The following is a 20662-nucleotide window of genomic DNA, read 5'->3' on the forward strand; positions in this document are numbered from 1 at the left end:
CTCTTCCAAGTCCAACCCCTTTCCCTCTAAATGAAACTCAAATTCAACCCAAATTCAATCCAAATGAGACTCACCCTCACCCGTCTATCGCAAAAATTTAACGGTCGCAGTCAAGCTTGAACGACACGTGTGGGTGAAGCATCTAAAAAGACTGATTTGGTTGACCGGGTGACGAGAAGAGTTTCTTCCACGTGTGACGTGGCAGTATCTTGGCCGTCTAGCTCAACTCGGTCTTCTCTACAGCTACGACGGTTTCAGAATGTGTTCGAAGAAGGAGAAGTAGCTTTGAAAGCTTTTCGGAATTTGGTCAAAATGAATACGCGTTTATAGAGGATAAATGGATAAAATGAAGACCGGTGTTGTATCGTATAGATCCGATCCTACCGTTTAGAAATGTACACACACTAAGACTCGCGTTAGATTAGAATCTTTTTAACGTCGATGAAGCACCAAGAGCCATTCCCCGTGGCGGTTCGTAACCACTAACCATACCACTAGTGTGACTGGACAGCTGCATTAGGCACTAATCTTAATCTTAATGTAAATCTAAATCTAAATCTAAATCTAAATCTAAATCTAAATCTAAAATATTAAAATAAATAAACAGCTGCTAAATGGATTAATGTCTATTATAATTCCTTTGGATCTTAGAGGAATTACACTAAGATTCCATTTGATTGGCAATCATTTGGATTTAGAGATTCTTAATCGGACGGTAGAGAGTCGTACTCTTTTCACATTTTTTTCACTATATACATTTAAGATGGAAATTCATTTCTCTTGTAAATAAAAAATCTAAACTCAATCATTTTAACTAACCTATGTAAAATTGAAGGGATTTGAGATGAAAAAAAGTCCGAGAAGAATTTTTTTTTATTAAAATGACTCATTTTCTGACGATTGTGCTGACATATCCAACACAAAGATATGGTTTCAACTCAACTATTTGATTGAATCGGAAAAAAAAAACAGTCAACTATTGCATGCATCCTAAAGATGCACCAATAGTAAAGAGGATTTTTCTATCATTATATATTATATAGTATATAAATCAATAGTTTTCGGTCTTTGTTTTTGAGTAACAAAATCTTTTGATAATCAGATTAAATAAAATTATAAATTAATACATCGTAAATATCATGATTAATTTGTGGATGTGCTTTTCGTATAGAGTTAAGACAATTTCTTATCTAGACTCAATAATATCAAATGAGTCTTAGATTTAAAGCTCACCTTTCATATTTTTTTCCCACCCTCCCCGGCCCCTCCTATCCTTTTGTTAAGGATAATGGATGTACAACTATGAACAGAGAAGAATACAAGCAAAGCATACAAGAGAAATTTAACGTGGTTCGGCAAAATCCTGTCTACGTCCACCAGAGAGAAAATAAGTTTCAATATTTCTAATAAACCACATACAACTCTTACACCTACAAAGTATTACCCTTTGCTTACCATTAATCCTTATCATCAAGATGGGTTCTCCAATCCTCTACAGGGATTGATTTCTCAATCTCCTACAAAGATTGATGCTTATAGGTTATCTTAAAGAGACTATTTATAGAGAAACCTAAAACTCTAATCCTAATGTAATTATAATTTTATTCCAGTATTAGTAATTGACCTAAATCTTGTTTTAATTACAAATACAATCAAAACCATAATTACATGAACCCGTAGAATACAAGACGTTCAACCCAACACCTCTAGGGTTATAGGACTAGTTCTCGTGACAGTTTTGATGATTGAAAAAAAACACTATCATTGATCCAATATATTCTAATATTGCATTGGACGGTTTTGTTATTAATTCTCTTTGCACAAAGCACCCTATCCTCTGCGACATTTTGAAAGGTCAGGTCAAGAATGATGTGATGTACTTGTTTGGTGTCCTTTCATTTAGCATGTCTTAATTGCTCTTCTTTACCTAAAAAATAGATGTCTTAATAGCTCGTTATGGTTATTAAAATGTCACAATTCACAAAAGGTGTTAGGCAAAGAGTGCAAGTAGCAGAAGAAGAGAAGATTACTGTGCAACATGGACAAACTGCAGGTTGCTTTAATGGTTTTTGCCTTCCTGATCGGATGGAGATCACTGGCCTTATTACTTGGCTTTCATTTTGTTGTCTCTGGTTCAGAAGTTGTCTAAAGTATATTTTGGTAGTTGTCTCTTGCCCTACTTGTATAAGTTGTTGAAGTCTTATATCCTCTGTGAAGTACAACAGTTGCCTTAGTTGCTGTTGTGGTCCAGGAGATTTGCATGTTTATATACTGTTTGCCTACTTATAATATAGAAAGGTTTGTTGTTCTCATCTAGGGGTGTCAACGGTGCGGTTTGGGGTGGTTTCAGGCTGAAAAACACTAGTCCAAACACGGCCCATTAGCAAAATAACTGTTTCGGACCGGTTTCGATTGGTGCGGCTTAGGTTCGACTAACTAACCAGTTTGGGCTAACGGTTTAGGTTCGGGTTAACTAACGGTTTATGGTGTGTAAGAAAAACAACAAGAAGAAACAATTGAGCATCCTACAACAAAAGCGAAAATTAAATGAAAAGCAAAGTTGCATGCTATTGGTCATTTTCCATTAAAAAAATATCCACCCATTCTATAGAAATCAAGAACCTAGATATTAAGTAGTAAAATGACTATTTGATCTTTGAATTCATGCTTAATTTTTTTAATTGTCTATACCGACTACCTAATGGTAATACAATGATTCAAATACTATTTAATGTAAAATTACAAAACATGTTATAACGGGTTGCGGTTCGGTTTCGGGTTGGTGCGGGCTCCACAACCCTCAGCCCAATTACAGCCCATTAAAGTTCGGTTCAGGCTATAACGGGCCAGTGCGGTTCGATTTTAACGATTCGGGCTATAAATTGACACCCCTAATCTCATCAAGTAAAAGAAAATAAATAAATAAATGATAGTAGGACACTTTTGTAAGATTCAATTGGACATGAGGTTCATTAATTAGACTAGTTTAAGTGTATCTTGAATATATTCTTAGGGAGATTTATCTAAATAATAGCAGCAAGGCTTTGCCATTGGCCCGTAAGAATTCAAACTCTGACCTCCTATGTGAAAGTGTTGATCTTCTCTGCCAACTTAGCCATCATTGGAGTTTCGACCCAAATAATTTTATTAATGAATTAATTCAGTTTGCAATTTTCATGCATTTTTCTTTTTTCGAACAAATATGTCAAAAAAACTATACATAAACACAATGGAGTTGTTCCCTCATTTTAAAATATATATTGAGAATGAGACAACATGGAGTGGATGGAAAGAGACGGGTACCAAATCATACAAAGTAGAATCTTTTCTTCTTATTATGTTTCGAATTTGTCATTATTGAAAGAAGACAATTACAAACTTGAAACAATTTATTTGAGTGCTGGCTTTAATTTATATACCAATTTCACCTTTTTTTAGGTTGTAAAGTTAATTTACAGCATACCTATATATTTTGCGTGATTAAATGGTGTTCTTGGCATTAAGCACCCACATGAACATTTGAAAAGTCCAGAAGAATGCCAATCTCCACCAAACTAAATAAATCTCTATTGAAAAGCATTACCTAATGTTCTATCTATTGTCATCTTCTGGATTATAAACATAGAATATATAGAGATGATCTTCTTCAAATGGTTTTCCATAGAAAATTATTGTAGCATTCTGCCCTGGCTAGGAAGCCCTTCAAAGGTGGGTTGTGCTTCAGTGCTACGCATTTAATGCCCAGCACGGTGAAGCCAACGGTTAAGATCGAAATTTCAGTCGAGATTTCGATCTCGACGTTCGCTGCATATGCTGCGCATTAAATGCGCAGCATACAAGTCACAGCGTCCAAAGATATTGTTTAAGGAAGTACATGATGTTGCTTACAAAAATTAATAAATATTTTTTAAAATATGTTTCATTAAAAAATGTTTTAAGAACATAAAAATCTCAAACACAAGAAAATTACAAACAATCAAACAACACAATTTTTTTTTTTTAACCTAATCAAGCTGATTGTATTTCGATTTGTATTTAATAAGGGCTTGTTTGGTTATATGAATCCAAAGATTTAAAATCTCTAGATTCATGAATCTGAGAATTATACCTGTTTGGTTGTAAAATCTGTAGATTTATGGGTAAGGGGTGAAATCCAGATATTTCAAAAAAGCTATACATTTACACATTCATAAAAATCACGTCGAATTGGTGTTTTGCTGCATGAGATGGTGAGTACGCGATGCGTATATGTTGGACGTGTTGCTAATAAGGCTGCTGATTGGATGTCTAAGTTTCCACTCGATTTAGAGTGCTCTTGGATGTTCTTTCAGGATGTTCCCCACGGGTTGGAGGAGATCCTTCAGGCGAATTGTGATGCTGCTTCCTTTTAGTTTCTCTTTGAGTCCTTGACTCCGTTGTTTTATTATCGGAAAAAAAAAAATCACGTCGATTAAATAGTTTTTTAGGATGAATCCACAGATTTCATTCCACAACTAAACATTTAATTTTATAAATTATGACTCCACAGATTTGAAATCTCCAGACTCATGTTACCAAACAGACCCTTAAGATATTTTTTTTCTCTCATTCTTTAAAAATGAAAATTTATATTGGAACTGGTTTCATTCTTTATTTTACATCTAACTTTGGTGATTGGTACACCTTGACCGAAAAAACTATGATCTGAAAATATAAAAAGATAAAATTATTAACTCTTACATTTTTAAAAGTTAATATTCCTTGCAAGTTGTTCTAATATACCTTAGACCTTAAGAATCTCTTGTTTTTTTGTAAAATATATCAAATGCTTTTGGTAATAAAAACTAAGAATCTAAGATGCGCCATCCTACCTGATATGAATCAGATGCTTTCTCTACTTCTCACCATCAAAGCATGTATTGAGAAGCTTATACTTAATCATGTATCACTAATTTTAAGGGGGTACAGAGTTATTTAATAGAGATTAATTAAGTGCCATCCATAAAGAAATTGATTCATTTTTAATTGTGTTTAAAAGATTAGTTAAGGGTCATCTTATGGCTTAAGGCACTAGCTATGTCATTTTTTTACAACTACAAAATGATATTCCCACCCGAAAAGAGGGACAAGAAAAATATTCAATAAAGATTTGATTGATATATAAAGTTGTAAAGGAAACTTATCCTTATAAGAATTTGTATAAAAGATAGTTATGCTAGATTCCCTCCTCATTTCTTGGTTTCCTCTAGATCTTTGTTACATCATTAGGTGAGCTTTATGAGCTTTCAAACTCTTGGTTATCTTGTGGATTAAGTATTCTTTTAATTGCGTACAAGAAGATGAATCTCTTTCTACTAGAAATGTGATTGTGTGATTAGACATTTGATGGTAACTAGACCGTAAATGGATCAGATTCGAATCAGATACATCAGTATTGAGATCTGAATTCGATTAGCAAAACAACTATCCGCTATCCGAATCTGGCAGAAATGTAGAGAAGCCATCCGAATTTGAATCTGAAATTTTATCGAATATCCGACGATAATCCGATTCGATAAGCTGTCCGATTTATTGATTGGTGATAATCATTTTTTTGTTCCAACTTCCAATTTCCGATTATTAATTACCAATTTTTGAATCCGACTATTAGCTTCTTTTTTAGAGAAAGCGTTTAATACAAACGGGGGTTGGTCCAAGTGGTAAGCAGCTTGGTTCACTTAAGCAAGGTTCCGATATCGAATTCTTGTGGATGTAAAAAATTTCCGCTGCGAGACTCACCCACCACAGTCAGGTGTGCGACGCTGATCGAACAGGTAGATACAGAGATTCTTTATTCACTTATGCAGTGATCTTTCAATTTCTTTTGTGGCGTCCTCATAGTTTATATACTTTTCAGTAATTAAGTCACTTGTAACCTTTTATTATATATTATGTTAGTTATTTGGAAATGGGTTGGTGAACTAAATCTCTTAGTTGTTTGACCTCTTGTTACACATTCTCTCTTTTTTTTTTTGGAAAGGGCAAAAAATGGCGAGTGCATATATCATTGTCATTATTGATAGGTCTTAATTATAAAATCCATCATCTATGAATCAAACAATGACAACAACAATCATAATCTTATCCGATAATAAGATTACTTTTGACCACAATTTCTCATAATTAATAATTTTTGCATGGTATTTTTGTTAATTTAGAATTAGATATATGAATGGATTATTTTAATATTATTTCATCATCACTTTCTTTTTCTTTCTAGAATTTGCACCTAAAAAAAAACAGCATTACAATCCCATAAATTTGTTGTTTAAATTTACGTATACGTGCATGTCTCAGACTCTCAATTAATCTTTAAATTAAAATTAATATATGTTTAACAAGAAACTTAACAATTAGAAGCAAAATTAATCTTTTTTTTTTTTTTTGGTATAACAAGGGATTACCATCCATAAAATGGAAAGTATATCATGTTACTTTTTAAGTTCTTACGTTCAAAAAAAGAAAATAAAGGTTGTTTTAAAGAAAATTGAGCGAAACTTATGATTGAGGTGTGTACAAAATATTGTTTAATTAAAATATCTTAAAATGAAAATCGATGAAGTTTGGTGTAGTATCATTACACGATCGATCACCAAAGTGAGATGTGCTGGACAAGTTTCAGACCTTAATCATATATGACATTTATGTGAATTCATTGGTTTGTAGTTTCTTAAGGTTTTAGACAAGAAGATATCCATTCGTTCTTTGTTTTATACATATCAAGCACTTGGTTGTGGTTCTCCTCTGATTCTTGGGGTTTCTCCAAACCCATAATGCTCTCGGCAAAGGTGTTCTTGGCTTCAGTTTTAACAATATGATGCGTGAGTATTCTTGCCTTGTTGAGACCGTGTCATTCACAGGTGCCTTTTGAGTTGTTTGATCTATATTGATGTTAGATCTTTGTGTTTGAGTTCTTAGTGTTGGTGAGGGGTTCCTAAGTGTTCTTGTACTATCTTTGATATTGTTTTAGTTGTGCATTGTGCTTTTGAGTCCTTTGGACTCGTCCTTGATGTAGGTCACTGACTGAACTGAGTAAAAACCTGTGTGTTTCTTGCAAGTGGTTTGTGAGATTATTCGCCGCGCTATTATTACAATCTCTAGCAAAGCTCTAACTGACTTTCCAACTTCCATGGTTGAGATCTCCATGAGGAATGAGAGTATAGAATAACATCTCCCAAAGAAAACTGGTGATTGTCTTGTCTTCTTATGTCCATTACTTCTTTGCTATTGTCATCAATCCATTCTTTTAGCCTTTGTAATGTCTCTAGCAACGTGATTGGTAGATTGTAGAAAATAGGCTTAAACCTTACTTGGAGACTCTCATTTCCCCAGTACAGTCTGCATTCATTCCAGGTAGATTTATTTCTGAAAACGTTTTGGTAGATCATGAAGCATTTCATTATATTTCTCACAAGAAGGGGAAGAAGTTATTTATGGCGCTATTAAATTGGACATACAAAAACGCTTATGATCGGATGGAATGGAAGTTTATTGAGAAAGCATTAGTGGCTTTTGGGTTTTTGAAAAAGTGGATTGGTATGATTATGTCATGTCTCACTTTTGTCTCATATCAGATTCTAGTGAATGGAGTCCCTCAAGAACCAATTACTCCCACTAGAGGCATAAGGCAAGGAGATCCTTTCTCTCCTGCTTTGTTTGTCTTGTGCTCTCAGGTCCTAAGTGCCACGTTGATGGAGGCTAGAGATGCGGGAATTATTTGTGGCATGAAGATAAGAAATAGAACTAATCCTATTACTCATTTATTGTTTGCAAATGATAGTATTATTTTCATGGAGGTACGGTTGAAAGAGGTGCATAATCTTAAATCATGCTTAGAGTTATAATGCAAGGCAAGTGGTCAATGTATTAACTTTCAGAAGTCTAGAGTCGCTTTCTCTCCTAACACTCCCAAGATGTTCAAAAGATGGTTTGCAAACATTCTGAGGATTCCCCTCTCTGCTGGTCCTAAAATGTATCAAAGTCTACCTACAGAATTCAGGATTTCAAAGGTGGAATTATTCAAGGAAATCAATGAAAGGGTGCATAATAAACTTTAAGGATGGAGGAAGACATTATTATTTAAGGCAGGAAAGGAGGTGATGATTAAATCAATGGTTCTATCTATGCAAAATTATGCCGCATTGCATTTCAAGTTGCTAGAAGCAAATTAAAAAAGGCAACCACTCAATTCTATTGGGGGTAGGGGGAAGGTGGATAAAGCAACGATGTGTTGGGTTTAATGGGATCAGATGTGTAGAGCAAAGGATGAAGGGGGATTGGGGTTCAGAGACCCGTCTCTCCATAATAGAGCTATGTCAGGAAGGTTAGCTTGGAGGATTTGGTCCAATCCAGAGGAGTACTAGTCAAAACTTTTTAAAGCTCTTTATTTCCCTCACTATGACTTCTTAGAAGTTTCTTTGGGTTCATAGCCATCATGGACTTGGAGAGGCATTTTAGTTGGGAGAGAATTTTTAAAAAATGGTTAATGTGGAAGGTTGGTTCAAGTGAGCATATTCACATTTGGGAAGACTCTTGGTTTAGTTTTACATGGAATTTCAAGGTGCAACCAAGGTCCGACATGTCGGCCCGTGTCGCCTTGTCGGACCCTGGCAACACGGCGACTCGGGCGACATGTCGCCAAAAGTCGGTCGACTTTTGGCAAGGGTTCGATGAAAAATTGAACCCCTGTTTCGAAGGGTATTTCAGGTCATTTTGACCTGAAATTTGACGTATAACCTAATTTGAGGTCAATAAACACTTTGGGAGTGTTATTTTGACCTAAAACATCACCTAACCTAAAGTTTATAGTTAGCACATGTCCGGCTATATGCAAGCAAAACTGGAAGTTTGGAAAATTCATATAAACTAATGTAAATATGCAAAGAGAACACAAATACACAATTAGTAAAGAGATGTACTAAAAGTTTACAATTCATTATACAATTATGTTGAGTATGGCTCATGCTTCACATATTGTTGCTGACGGACACGGGGTCCCGCTCCCCGGTGAGCGGGCGGGGGTGTGGGGGCAGCGCCCTCGGAGCTTTTAGAGGCCCTATGTCACTTTGGCAAAAAGCGAACTAAAAATCGGAGAAAAACAAACGAAAGGCTGTTATATGGCAAATGTAGCGATATATCGCCAATTTTTCGGTGATATATTGACTTGTCGGCGATATATCGCCGACACAGGGCGATATGTCGCCGATATTTTGTATATATCGTGTCGCTGGGGGGAGTCGTGTCGCCCCTCAGCGACATGGCGACATATCGCTCTGTGTCGGCGATATATCGCCGACACAATGAACCATGGGTGCAACATCAAGAATTTCAAGGAAGCTCAAATCTGACTAAGGTTGGGGAATTAACTAATCACGAGACTAGAAAAATGGAAGTCTCAGTTAGTTCTTCAAACGTTCTATGATGATGCTGCAAAAGAAATCTTGAAAATACAGTTGGGTCTTTTTCAATTGAAAGATGGACTTATCTAGATGCTGCTAGAAATGGGATCTTCACTACCAAAAGTGCTTATCACCTCCTTACCAATATCAGAGACCATTTGAATCAAGGTTGATTAAACCTCTCAGTTTCCAGACCAGATGTGGAAAAATGTCTGGAGCTGTATTGCTCCCCCAAAGGTGCGTAATTTTATTCAGAGTGCCTATATATTCTAAGGCATTGAGCACGGGAGTTAACTTAGGGAAGAGACAAATGGTGAAGGATATAACATGTCCAAGATGCTGCTTATCTGAAGAAACAGAAGATCATATAATTATGGATTGTGCATTTGCAAGAGCTATTTGGTTTGGGTAAGATTTCTCCTATATCGCTCCATCCTTGAATCCTGAGTTTACGAAACTTGTGTCAGATTGGTTGAAATTGGAAAGCGCAGGTCAAAAGAAGGGGCATCAAGCAGGTTTAGCGGCACTAATCTGCTAGAATTTGTGGCTTTCTCGCAATGACTTAATCTTCAAAGGAGTGGATTTGACGCCATCCCAAGTGTTCAAGAAGGCTCTCAATTAATTTGAGGATCTTTGTAGTTACAACTTCTCTTGGCTAAGCCTTCGATATTGGGTGATGGGAGAGGAAAAAAGAAGGAAGTGAGGTGGATTAAGCCTTCGGATATTGTGGTTAAACTAAATTCTGAGGCAGCTAAGGTGGGATCAAAAGGGGGGTTGGGGTTGATTGTTCGAGATTCTAGAGAAATGCCTCTAGTGGCGGTGTTTATTCAATCTGGCTTCACGGAGGTGCTTGAAGGAGAAACGTTAGCACTAAGAGAGGGATTACTTCAATATTTGGCTGAGGGTTTTGAGGTGATTGAAGCTGAGATTGATTGTTTGCAACTATACAATGCTATTGAAGACAATATTCAAACCCCTTTTTGCGTGGACAGTGTGATTTGGGATATTAAGTACTTGGTTGGGAAATTTGTAGGTTGCAAATTTCTTTTTTTTCCCAAGAGAGACTAACAACGTAGCTGACTCTTTGGCACGGAAGACTGTATCCTTATCGGGGAGGTTTGACTGGCCTATTTCCACTACTTGGTTTACCAAGCTTTGTAACAGACATTTCTCTTGTTGCTTTTATTGAATGAATTGTGGTTTACCCAAAAAAAAAAGAATCCATTCTTTGAGAGGGTAATACGTTTAGTTTAATTAATAATAGAAAACGAATTTGCAGGAATCCATGGAAGTGAAAAAAAGAAAAAGAACGCCAGATGGAGGGTAGAAAGATATTTTGAGGATCTGAGAAGCTCTTCCATCGCTACCTCTCCTGCAGTTGAAACATCTCTGTGAATCCATGCCATTAAGTCCCCCTTTTCAAACTCGAATGAAGCTAATGTGATACAACATAAAAGGAAATCCCGAATTCCTCTCTAAATCTCTTCTTCCCTGGTTTCAGAAACTAATGGCAAATTCATGTTAGGTAGTAGAGATTCAAGAATGGTTTTAACATATCCGTCCATGGGATACTATCATCAAACAACCATGGAAGAATATTTTTTTTCGTTCAAAGGCTGATGCAACATGTTCTTCACACAATGCAGAAGTTCTTCAAAAGAGCAACAAGGGAAATGTAGTGGGAACTCAAATCGGATCAAGGTTCTACTTGGGTCTTTTATGGGTAAAAATATGAATTCTATCATAGCCCTTGGATCAGTATATTCCAGATGGCAAGCTATTAGGCCTCTCTGGGCACTCCTTAGAAGATATCCTCTAAGAAGAGGAGCCAAACCTGACCATATCATTATGTTTGTATTGAATTCCATTTTCATCAAAGGTCTGGAATGAAGGAAAGGTTTACAACTTTGCTGAATATGCATGCACCTCTTGGATGAATTGACTGTAAAATTGCTCTTCCAGTTGAGAAACATTTTCTTTAATTGATAATGCTAGATAATTATATTATCTTTGACAAAGGTTAAATTAGTAAATGGGTTTGGTTAAAATGATCATTGATCAATGGATTAATTCATGTTATATATGTTCATACCAAGAAGTGGTTAAACTAATTAAGTACATAGAAGCACAAAGTAGTAGGCTGATACAATCTTTTAAGCGCCTAGGGAAATTTTACAGTGCATGATCTTCACATCTGAAACATTTTACAGTGCATGATCTTCACATCTGAAACCATAGAAAGTAGGGAATCAATGAGATTGTTTTCATATAATCAAAATCCACCACCAAAACAAAAAACGTATTGGGTTAACAAAGACAACAGAAACCAAAATATTTGATATTTCAATTGCTAGGTTTATAGTTATCCCTCAACTTTAACTAACACTTGAATTGGATATGTTTCAACTTTCCCCCCACCCCCACTCCGGGATTTCAGCTCCAACATGTTGGATATGTACACTACTAGAGCTGAGAACCCCCTTTTGTAAGCAAACCCATGAGATTTTCTTTCCTCAAATCATGAGTTTCTCTCTCAATCCTTATTGGACACCTCTAGCTCATATATTTCTGGGGTCCTTATCAGTGATCATATTATCCCCCCCCCCCCCCAAAAGAAGGGAAAAAAAACTTATCATGTTTTGAGGGAAATATTTAGCAATTAATAGTAGAATGAGCCAGAGGGCAAATCAACCACTGAAGTTCTTGAAAACTAATATGGTCAGAAATGTTCACATGCACTTCATAGATGAACTAGGAACTAAGAATGGCATACCTTTTTCTATGCATGTCATGGTAACAAATATAGCTGCTGGAAAATCATGAATTCACATTTTCTGTTCATGCCAGTGTATCTTAAACATGCGTTTAATTTCCAAACAAGAATAAATAAACAAAAATATTGGTTTAAATTTCAAAATGCTGTAGCTAGATTTGCTAACAGTAAGTTTTCCATCCATGGGTAGAGAGTAGTGTGCTACAAGTCTCAAAGATCTTTTCATTAATCCGTATCAGAAACACACTTGCAAATCTCAAAGAATTTTTAATCCATATTACACAGCCCCCCCCCCCCCCCCCCCAACACACACACACAAACAAACACAGTTTTTCCATTGAAACAAGGAGAGACACACACACATGCAGTTTTTCTATTGAAACAAGGAGATATCCGTACAATTGTGATAATAAGGACTTTGTCAACTCTTAATGTCTCCCACCAAACAATATTCCATTGATGAGAAGAGTAGGGGGAAATGGATAAGGGGGTGGCAGCAAATGCACCTAGGAAGATCACTTCCCATAAACTAATCCCTCACAAAGCCCACAATCAATTTGGAGCCATTAGCAGAAAACTAGTGTACGAAATCTGCAACCACCCACTAAAAACAATTGAATAAGAGTGCAATATACATTCAGAAGCATGTCTTATCGAAGTGGAAATCTTCCAGAACCCACCTTCCTGTTACAAGAGTCATCCAATATTATCACCAAGTTCCCATTTAATTTCAATGTTCAAATGATGATTACCACAGCTCATTAATGTAATTAGCCATACAAACCCAGTAATTAATGCTAAAGAAACCCAAGAGACTCTCCGGAAAGATAAAGAGTCCACCAATACAAAATGGGTCTCGATCAACATTTTGGAATGAACAACATCTTCTGCATCGAACAATTTCCATTCTGCAGTACAGGAATGTACTTCTGTTTTTTTTTTTTTTGGGGGGGGGGGGGGGGGGGGGGGAGTAAAAAAGTTGATCGAATCTCAAATTGAATAGATTCTGTGAAAAACAGTAATGGTTGCTAACTGTCATGAACTTTTTAGAAGAAGAAAAAAAAAACTCCTGCTTTATTCTATACCAGAACCTGCTACTGTTCTATATCATGCATTGGCATCTCTCCCAGCTGTTATTATGCTATACCAGTGCATGCTAAATCTTATTTGTAGGGTTTATGAAAACCCTGATTGATCTACTCATTATCAGTCTTGCCAGTATATGAAAAAGGCTTATTGCCATATAAAGACATCTACTTAGAAAAGAGCTGCAAAGGGCATCTGCAGATACATGTGAGTGATGATGTGAAAAACATTTTCAGGTCAGAAAGAATAAATCTGGCACTTGTCTGTGCTTCACCATGCACACACGCTGCATGAAATAGTCAGAGACTTGTAGCTGGGAAAGGATTGACCTTTTTCCCGTCATTCCTTGGGCTAGATCTACTTCATCACGAACCCAGCTACAGTAGAAAATGGTGTTTGGAGCCATCTCTGCATGATATAACAAGATCTGTTTGATTTTATTATTAATTTTATATTGGTTAAAAAGATATAGCCTAACGTTTACGCGTTTAGGTTGTAGTAAGTAGTAAGGAAAGGAAGGAGGGAAGAAGATGCATAGAGAACTGTTTGATTGTAATAAACTACAAAAGCTAGATTAAAACAAAAAACAAAGAAAGATACAGAAACACTAGAAACGAGAGAGTTCCAAGACAAACCTCAGGAAGAGTCTCTCTCGAAAACAAAGAAGCAATTAATGAACAAATGAGAGACAGTTGCCGCTAGCAGCTTCTTCCTCCGACTAATAAACAAGTAAAACAACTTTACAAGTCCTCCTCTCGCCTTAGCTTATTTAGCAGAGCTGTGATGAGAGCATCTCTCTTCTCTGCTCGGATTTCCTCTCGCATCCGACGCTGTTCTTCTCGCTCCCTCCATCTTTTATCCAACATCAGCCTCTCCTTCTCCAAAGCTTCCATGGTTTGTCTCCATTCCATCTCCTTCAACCTCCTCTCGTTCTCCCTTGCCTCTACAGCTTCTCTCCATTGCATCTCCATTTGTATCTGTTGTCTCATGAAGTTATCTAATATCTCCTGCAGATTATTAGTGTTATCACCACCACCACCACTAGTGCTAATAGCCTTTCCCTTCCTCTTCTTCCTGGTATTACTAGCCTTATCGTCATCGCTATCGTCGTTATCGTCTTCGTCGTCGGATGACAATCTCACCCCTTTCTTTTTAGAACTACTGCCACCTCCACCGGAAGCAGCTGCCGCAGCGGCAGCAGCAGCACCTTCAGCTTCCAGCCATAACATCCTTTGCATCCGAGATGTGAAGATAGCCTGCAACTCATTGTAGAATGGGAATTGTAGACGCACCGATTCGGGCTCTATGGTTTCACATCCCTGGATTCAAAATCATCATAAAAGAAAAAGACCAGGTCAAATTGTGATCAAATAAAGTGATATATTATGAAGTAAAAGTGAAGTAAAAAGGGGTTTAGATCGACTAACATACTTTATAACGGGTGACGAGATTCTTCCACTTGCACTTGCACTGCTCAGAGCTACGATTATAACCCCTTTCTTTCATCTTAGAGGAGATGACTTCCCAGAGAAGTTTATTCCGTTTCGTCTCCATGAAGTTTTGATCCAGCTCGGCCCTGATCATCAGAAACTCCTTTGTCTCTTGAAGACTCCATTGAGGGAATCGATCTCCTGTATCCATCATATTAACACTTATCAGATGCTGATGCTGATGCGGATGCTGATGAACTCCTTCCATGGTTCATCAACAGATGTTTGACTAGTTAAGTTTTTTTTTTCTGTGAAGCTGAAGTCGTGATGTCAAAACACGATGGGGTTGGTAGGGCATGAATCCTTCTCGTCCGAAGCGCAAGGCGGTGACATAAAGAGAGAGAGAGAGACAAAGGGGTGGGAAGATGGAGGCACAAGGGAAGAAGAACGGTATTTAGGGAGGGTTAATCTATTTATATAGGAATGAATTAAGGTGTGAAAGGAGAGAAAAGAGACCTTGGCAGTTAGCCTCCCTTCTTCTCTTCTCCCTCGTTAGGTTGTGGCAAACGGAGAGTTGAGAGAGACGAGAGAGAGAGAATCACCTTTCTTTGAATTGTTCTCTCTAAAGTCTAAATTATGATAATTTTTTTCCTTCCCCTGTGTCTCATCTGTCTACGCGGAAACGAAACATTTCTTGAACTTCCAATCTCTCTCTCTCTCTCTTCCCCGGCCCTCTCTATCCTTTTACTTTTCCATTTGTTCCCATTGCGTTCTCATGGCGTCAGGCTTACGATATAGAATCCAGCTGCTTTGTTCAACCCTTCCACCCCATCATCAGGCCCTATCAGATATCAGGGATTCTAAGTGGATTTTCAGGAGAAAAAGAAAATCTAAAAGAAATCTAATATGATCTAATTAATATTCCAGATGTCTTTTTCTATTTCATTCCACAGGAGAATAGAATGTGCTTGCTTCTATAGAATAGATTACTTGCCCAGTAAGTCTTCAACGGAGACCCCAGGTCCATGTGAACTGTGAAGGTCTCTCGGATTGGAAGACAAGCTTCTCTTCTGCATTTTGCGTGTGTGGATTTGTGTGTACCAAATCTGGAAACTGTACGTAGGCCGTCCATGACTCGTTCTTTCTTTAAAATTGCATGGATTCATCACCATTAATTTTTTTTTTTTCCTTTTTTAAACTCGAGAGATCCTGGCCGTTCGCTTTAAATTTTTTTCTCCTTTTCCTAAAGTAAAAAATAAAAAGTATAGACGCGTTTTACGCTGCTGGTCCCTCCTGACCCACGTGCACTGCCTCTTCCCACGTGGCTCTCACGCAGTGATCTCTAGAAAGGCTTTTGGTCTGACTGGACATACATGTAAACGGCCGTAGATTGGCCCAATCGAGTGGGCCGCCGGGTCTTGGGGCCGTATGCTCTGTGGTTCACATTTCGCGCTGTTCTCACCGACTTGGTTTATTGCTGTCACACCAGAGGCTTACAACTATCGTCAGCTCATTCTCTCACGCTGCATCCGCCGCCTTTTTTTTAAATAAAGGAATTTTGGGTCCCACTCATCTGCAGCCGTTGGTTTTCTCATCTATTCTTTCTAGGGGCGTGATGGTTCTGTTTTGTGGGTCATCGGTCAATCTTTGAAGAGAAGAAAGTCCCACGAGTGGACCCACCGCTTTCTGCCCACGCGGTTACAGCGAAGAGGTTACGTTGGCGAATCACGTGAGGTCGAGGTCGTTGGTTTCTTGCGTTCTTGGATAAACAAAAAAAGTACACGCGGATTCATGCAATGCCCACCCGCGCTTGACAAAATCAAAGTGGTGGATCCATTACCCATTGGAAATCAGATGAGTTTGTTTGTTCGACCCGATAAGGTTTTGAGGGGTTTCCTTTAGAATGCAAGATCTCCGTTGTGGGTCCCATTAAATGCGTGGACTCTCCAAGTCCTTACCTATGCAGCAGATAATTCAGAATTGGGTTCCACTCGGGATACTCATCATCTCTCGAAATGACCTTATTACTTATATTATTTTAGATATTAAAACAGTGGATTCCCTCTCTATGGATGTAACTAATCTCAAACATTTCAGATTAAGATGATTTCATTATTGTGGTGGTTTGTTGTTATTTTTTTACTTTGTGGTTTTTTTCAACATATTTGCACAAGATTATTGGTTTATTTTATTCATTTGGATGATTCATTTCTATTACCCGAATCTTTGAATTGAGTCTTGTCTTTTACAATTTGTATCAGAACATAGGTTTTGTGCATCTATTTTGGAGACAATGAATGTTTATACATTTAGGATATAACCATTTGATGAACCATTTGATGGGAAGACAAATTTTGAATTATAGAAAATGAAGATAAAAGATTTATTAATTTAAAATGGTTGTTACAAAGCATTGTAAGGAAAAAAATAAAAAATCAGTGGAAATGAAAAATGATGATTAGGTAGAGATGGATCTTAAGGCCATGTCTACTATTCGATTAAACTTATCAATCCAAGCTCAAGCTTCAATGGAGCAACAATAGAGAAGAAAACAAGAGAAGAAAAAAAATCCCTTTCTTGCAAAACCACAAGAAGATATAGACAAAAAAAGAATCTCATTTTTGCTCAAAAGTCAAAACCCCTATTGGGACTCAATTTTAATTCTCTTTTTTTCACCCATTTGCCTCTCCCAAGGCCTTCTTAATGATACCAAACATCTAACCCATGTTTAACACTAAGTGAGACACACTAAGTTCAAATTTGAACTCAAAAGATAAAGTGATTTTCATCATAAACCCAACATCTTCTTTGCATGAAATGCAACAATCTTACTTCATGTGGGCTATAATGACCCCATGACTAATCCTTTGTAGTATAGGAATAATATAATTCTTACTTGATTTGATTTTATGATTTTTTTAGTCAAACAAAAAAATTAAAAACCCCATACTATTTGGTTATTCATCAAAAATAAAATATTCAATGAGTATTTTGTGTAATTTTGGCAAAAATTTCTAAAATCAAGTAAAAAACATTTGATGGAAGAATGCAGACAAATAAAAGGAAAAACATAAAGAACAAATATGTACCTGAATTTTGATCGAGAGAAAGAAAATTGATTGGGGTGACTCCCTTCTGCATATCCCAGCATTAAATCAAGGTGCTACATTGAATATGAAAATGATAAGTAATTGGCTCAAAACCTTAAATTTCAAGTTGAATGAAACAATGATAAATCCATTTTTTAGAAGATTTGAGATAGTTCAAAGAAACAAAATTGAAAAGGATCATCTAGAAGGTTGATGCCTTTACTTTTTCTTCTCTTTTTTTTTTTTTTTTATGGGAGTGGGGTGGGAGGCGGGGGGCAGTAAAACCATGTTGATACCTTTACTTGATCAAGTTGACACCTTCACTTGCATGGGATCGAAAGACTTCAATATATTGAAGAAATAATAATAGATTGACCTCCCTAGATATTAAAGGGTTTGGATTTTATCCTTGGAGGATATCTCGATGAGTGTCTAATGATGATGAAAGATTGTAATGTATAAGTATTCTAATCCATGGCATTCATTGAATCTGCTATAATTTTTGAATTAAAATATTTCATATGGTTAAATTTGATAACTCATTGATGAATCCGGATCTTCTCCCTCTAATCCAATGGCCTTCATTGAATCTACTATAATTTTTGAATTAAAATATTCCATATGGTTAAATTTGATCCGGACTCCTCATTGATACCCAGTGAAAAAGCCCCTCAAACAAAAGGAGCTATAAAGCTTGATTGATAAGAACCTATGTCGATGACTCTCCTTGTGAGTCGTAGAGTCGTGACATGTAGCTAGAGGTAGGTTTCATGTGAAACTGGTGTTTTTACTATGAGCTAGAACCGTGAAATCTGACTGGGTGGAGCTGAGCATTTCACACCATCCAAAAAAGAAAAAGGTAGATTGGAAATCAGAATAAAAGAGAACCCTCTTATTTGATGGTTGGATTGACTCCTCAACCACATAAGTCTCTCCTAGTGGCTTAAGAGTATGATCCACTTAGAAAGCAAAATTTTTATCAGCTCCATTCTAATGCTTAGTGCAATGCACTCATATGATCCATTATAACATACACATGATAGTAAAATTTGCCTCCTTCTATGTATGGTTACACACTCCGATGCCTCACATAGTTACATTAGACTTGAGGCCTAAAGTATCAGCACACATTGGATCCAATCATGAACCATGGTTGGCCCAAGTTATCTTTGAAGACTTTACTAAATGTATTTGGGCTAGATCCAATATTGACCATGATTATGCCCAGTTGTATTTGTCAGGCAAGGATATGCTAACCAATGATCGAAATGTCGCCTATACTTCGGGTGTCGGTGGCTGTCGACACCATCGACACCTCAAAATGTCGGCGACATTTCGATGACATCTATGGGGTCTGCCGGATATAGAAGGGAGCCGTGAGAGGATTATCGGAGGTTGCAGGGATAGTATTATGGTTCTGCAAACAAAGTCTACATAACCCACTCACTCATAGTGCTACGGTTCTGCAAGAGTGAAGAAAAGATAAGAGAAAAATGCAAAAGATGAGCAATGGCCAGCATCTCCCACTCCTTTGCTATCTCCCACAGTACCACTAAGAAGACGACGGCGGCCTGGAGGAAAAGATTCTAGGCTGCCGGAGCATCAGTTCGAGAGGTCAAACAAAGACATCTGCAAGAAAAAGAAAATGAAAAATGCAGAAAGCAAATCCATATCTGACTTCTGAGAGAGCGGAGAGCTTGGGGCAAGATTGCGAGAGAGGATTTGATTGCAGAGGCGATTCCGGAGCAGCTAACGCAAGCAGTAGGTGTCATCGCTGGTTGAAGCATAGCATCTACCGTTCTCTCCTTCCATCGCCTTCATAGATGATGAAGTCTGGAATCGACAAAGCTTGTATATCTCGATTTTTTGCGACATTTAGAAGTAATCGGCGATGTATCATGAAATTTCACCGATTTATCGTTGACTTTTGGCAAATTTTGTATCAACTCCTCATTTCGTATTGCTCTATTCCGACATACCGATTTTTCCCCGAAATGTCGCGACATTTCGACGACTTAATGTACCATGATGCTAACCAGTCATGTGACGACGTAATCCTTGGGCCATGACAAAGAACTCTTCCAGTAGAGTCAATGGATACAAAAGGGGGTGGGTGCTAGCCATCACCTGAATTTGTTTGAACCTTTTGTAAGAAAGTCAACTAGTCTATTCCTGCCCATGACACTATTCAACAAAGCAATTTATTTGTAGACGAATTTTTGGCAAAATGATAGTAGTCTTCTATTTAAAGAGAATAAGACCAAAGAAGTATTGAATTCAAACTTCTGATCCTCTACCTTCCTACCCCACCCCCCTTTTCTCATATTTTGGGCTATAAACCCAGGACTGATTTGATGATAAGAAAAAGTGATTCATTTAAATAAGATTACCAATTTTAGCTAGCTGCTCAAGCTTACCAGTGTAGGCCAGAGGTACCCTAGCACTTTGATATTTCACATATAAGCTTTGCTACTGTGGAAGTCAATGTAAATACTTAATGCATTTTGCAGTGGAAATTTAATACTGTTGCAGATCCATTACTAATCCAACCATCCAGCGAAAGTAATCCTCAATTTTTTTCTTCTTCAGGGTTGAATTCCCTCATCATTTCTTTTGATAATGAAACATCAAAGAATAAACACAAATACAAACTAATGAGCTCGTTTGTTGGACTTGGACCTACCAAATTGAGAAGTTTAAAATACTTTTCATGAATACTGGTCTGGTTTTGGACGAAAAAAAAAACCAAAAAGAATACTGGTCTGGTAGAATGGTCTCCGGTTGATTTCACTGCAGAAAAAGTCAGACACTACTTAGTTTTTTTTTTCTTTCTTTTGGGAGAAGTGAGAACACCCTTTAGCTTAGGCT

The 20662-nt window shown here is 37.1% G+C and overlaps 1 protein-coding gene across 2 annotated transcripts; it reads right to left on the reverse strand.

Annotated features, from left to right (window-relative positions):
- Positions 1–11458: 11458 nt before the first annotated feature.
- On the reverse strand, positions 11459–15360 carry LOC149028188 (trihelix transcription factor GT-3b-like). 2 transcript variants are annotated; one of them, XR_016172115.1, is made up of 3 exons: positions 14707–15360; positions 13911–14594; positions 11459–11642 (listed from the first exon to the last, which is right to left on the reverse strand). XR_016172115.1 is itself a non-coding variant. In XM_089147879.1 (2 exons), exons 1-2 carry the CDS (start codon positions 14971–14973, stop codon positions 14016–14018), a joined length of 846 nt encoding a protein of 281 aa, XP_089004005.1. In that variant the 5' UTR covers positions 14974–15360; the 3' UTR covers positions 13173–14015. The 2 variants fall into 2 exon arrangements, 1 of the variants encoding a protein (XP_089004005.1); XM_089147879.1 differs by lacking the exon at positions 11459–11642 and having other exon boundaries at positions 13173–14594.
- Positions 15361–20662: the final 5302 nt, after the last annotated feature.

Source organism: Hakea prostrata, chromosome 1, assembly GCF_041222555.1.
Source record: "Hakea prostrata isolate BN-2017 chromosome 1, UWA_Hpros_2, whole genome shotgun sequence".
NCBI classification, from domain to species: Eukaryota; Viridiplantae; Streptophyta; class Magnoliopsida; order Proteales; family Proteaceae; genus Hakea; species Hakea prostrata.

Bases quoted from the DNA above. Each gene is read 5' to 3' on its own strand.
- LOC149028188 (XM_089147879.1), bottom strand. From the start codon at position 14,973: ATGGAAGGAGTTCATCAGCATCCGCATCAGCATCAGCATCTGATAAGT. The intron at 14,595-14,706 runs GTATGTTAGTCG...TTTTGAATCCAG, and splicing joins ATCTCGTCACCCGTTATAAA to GGATGTGAAACCATAGAGCC.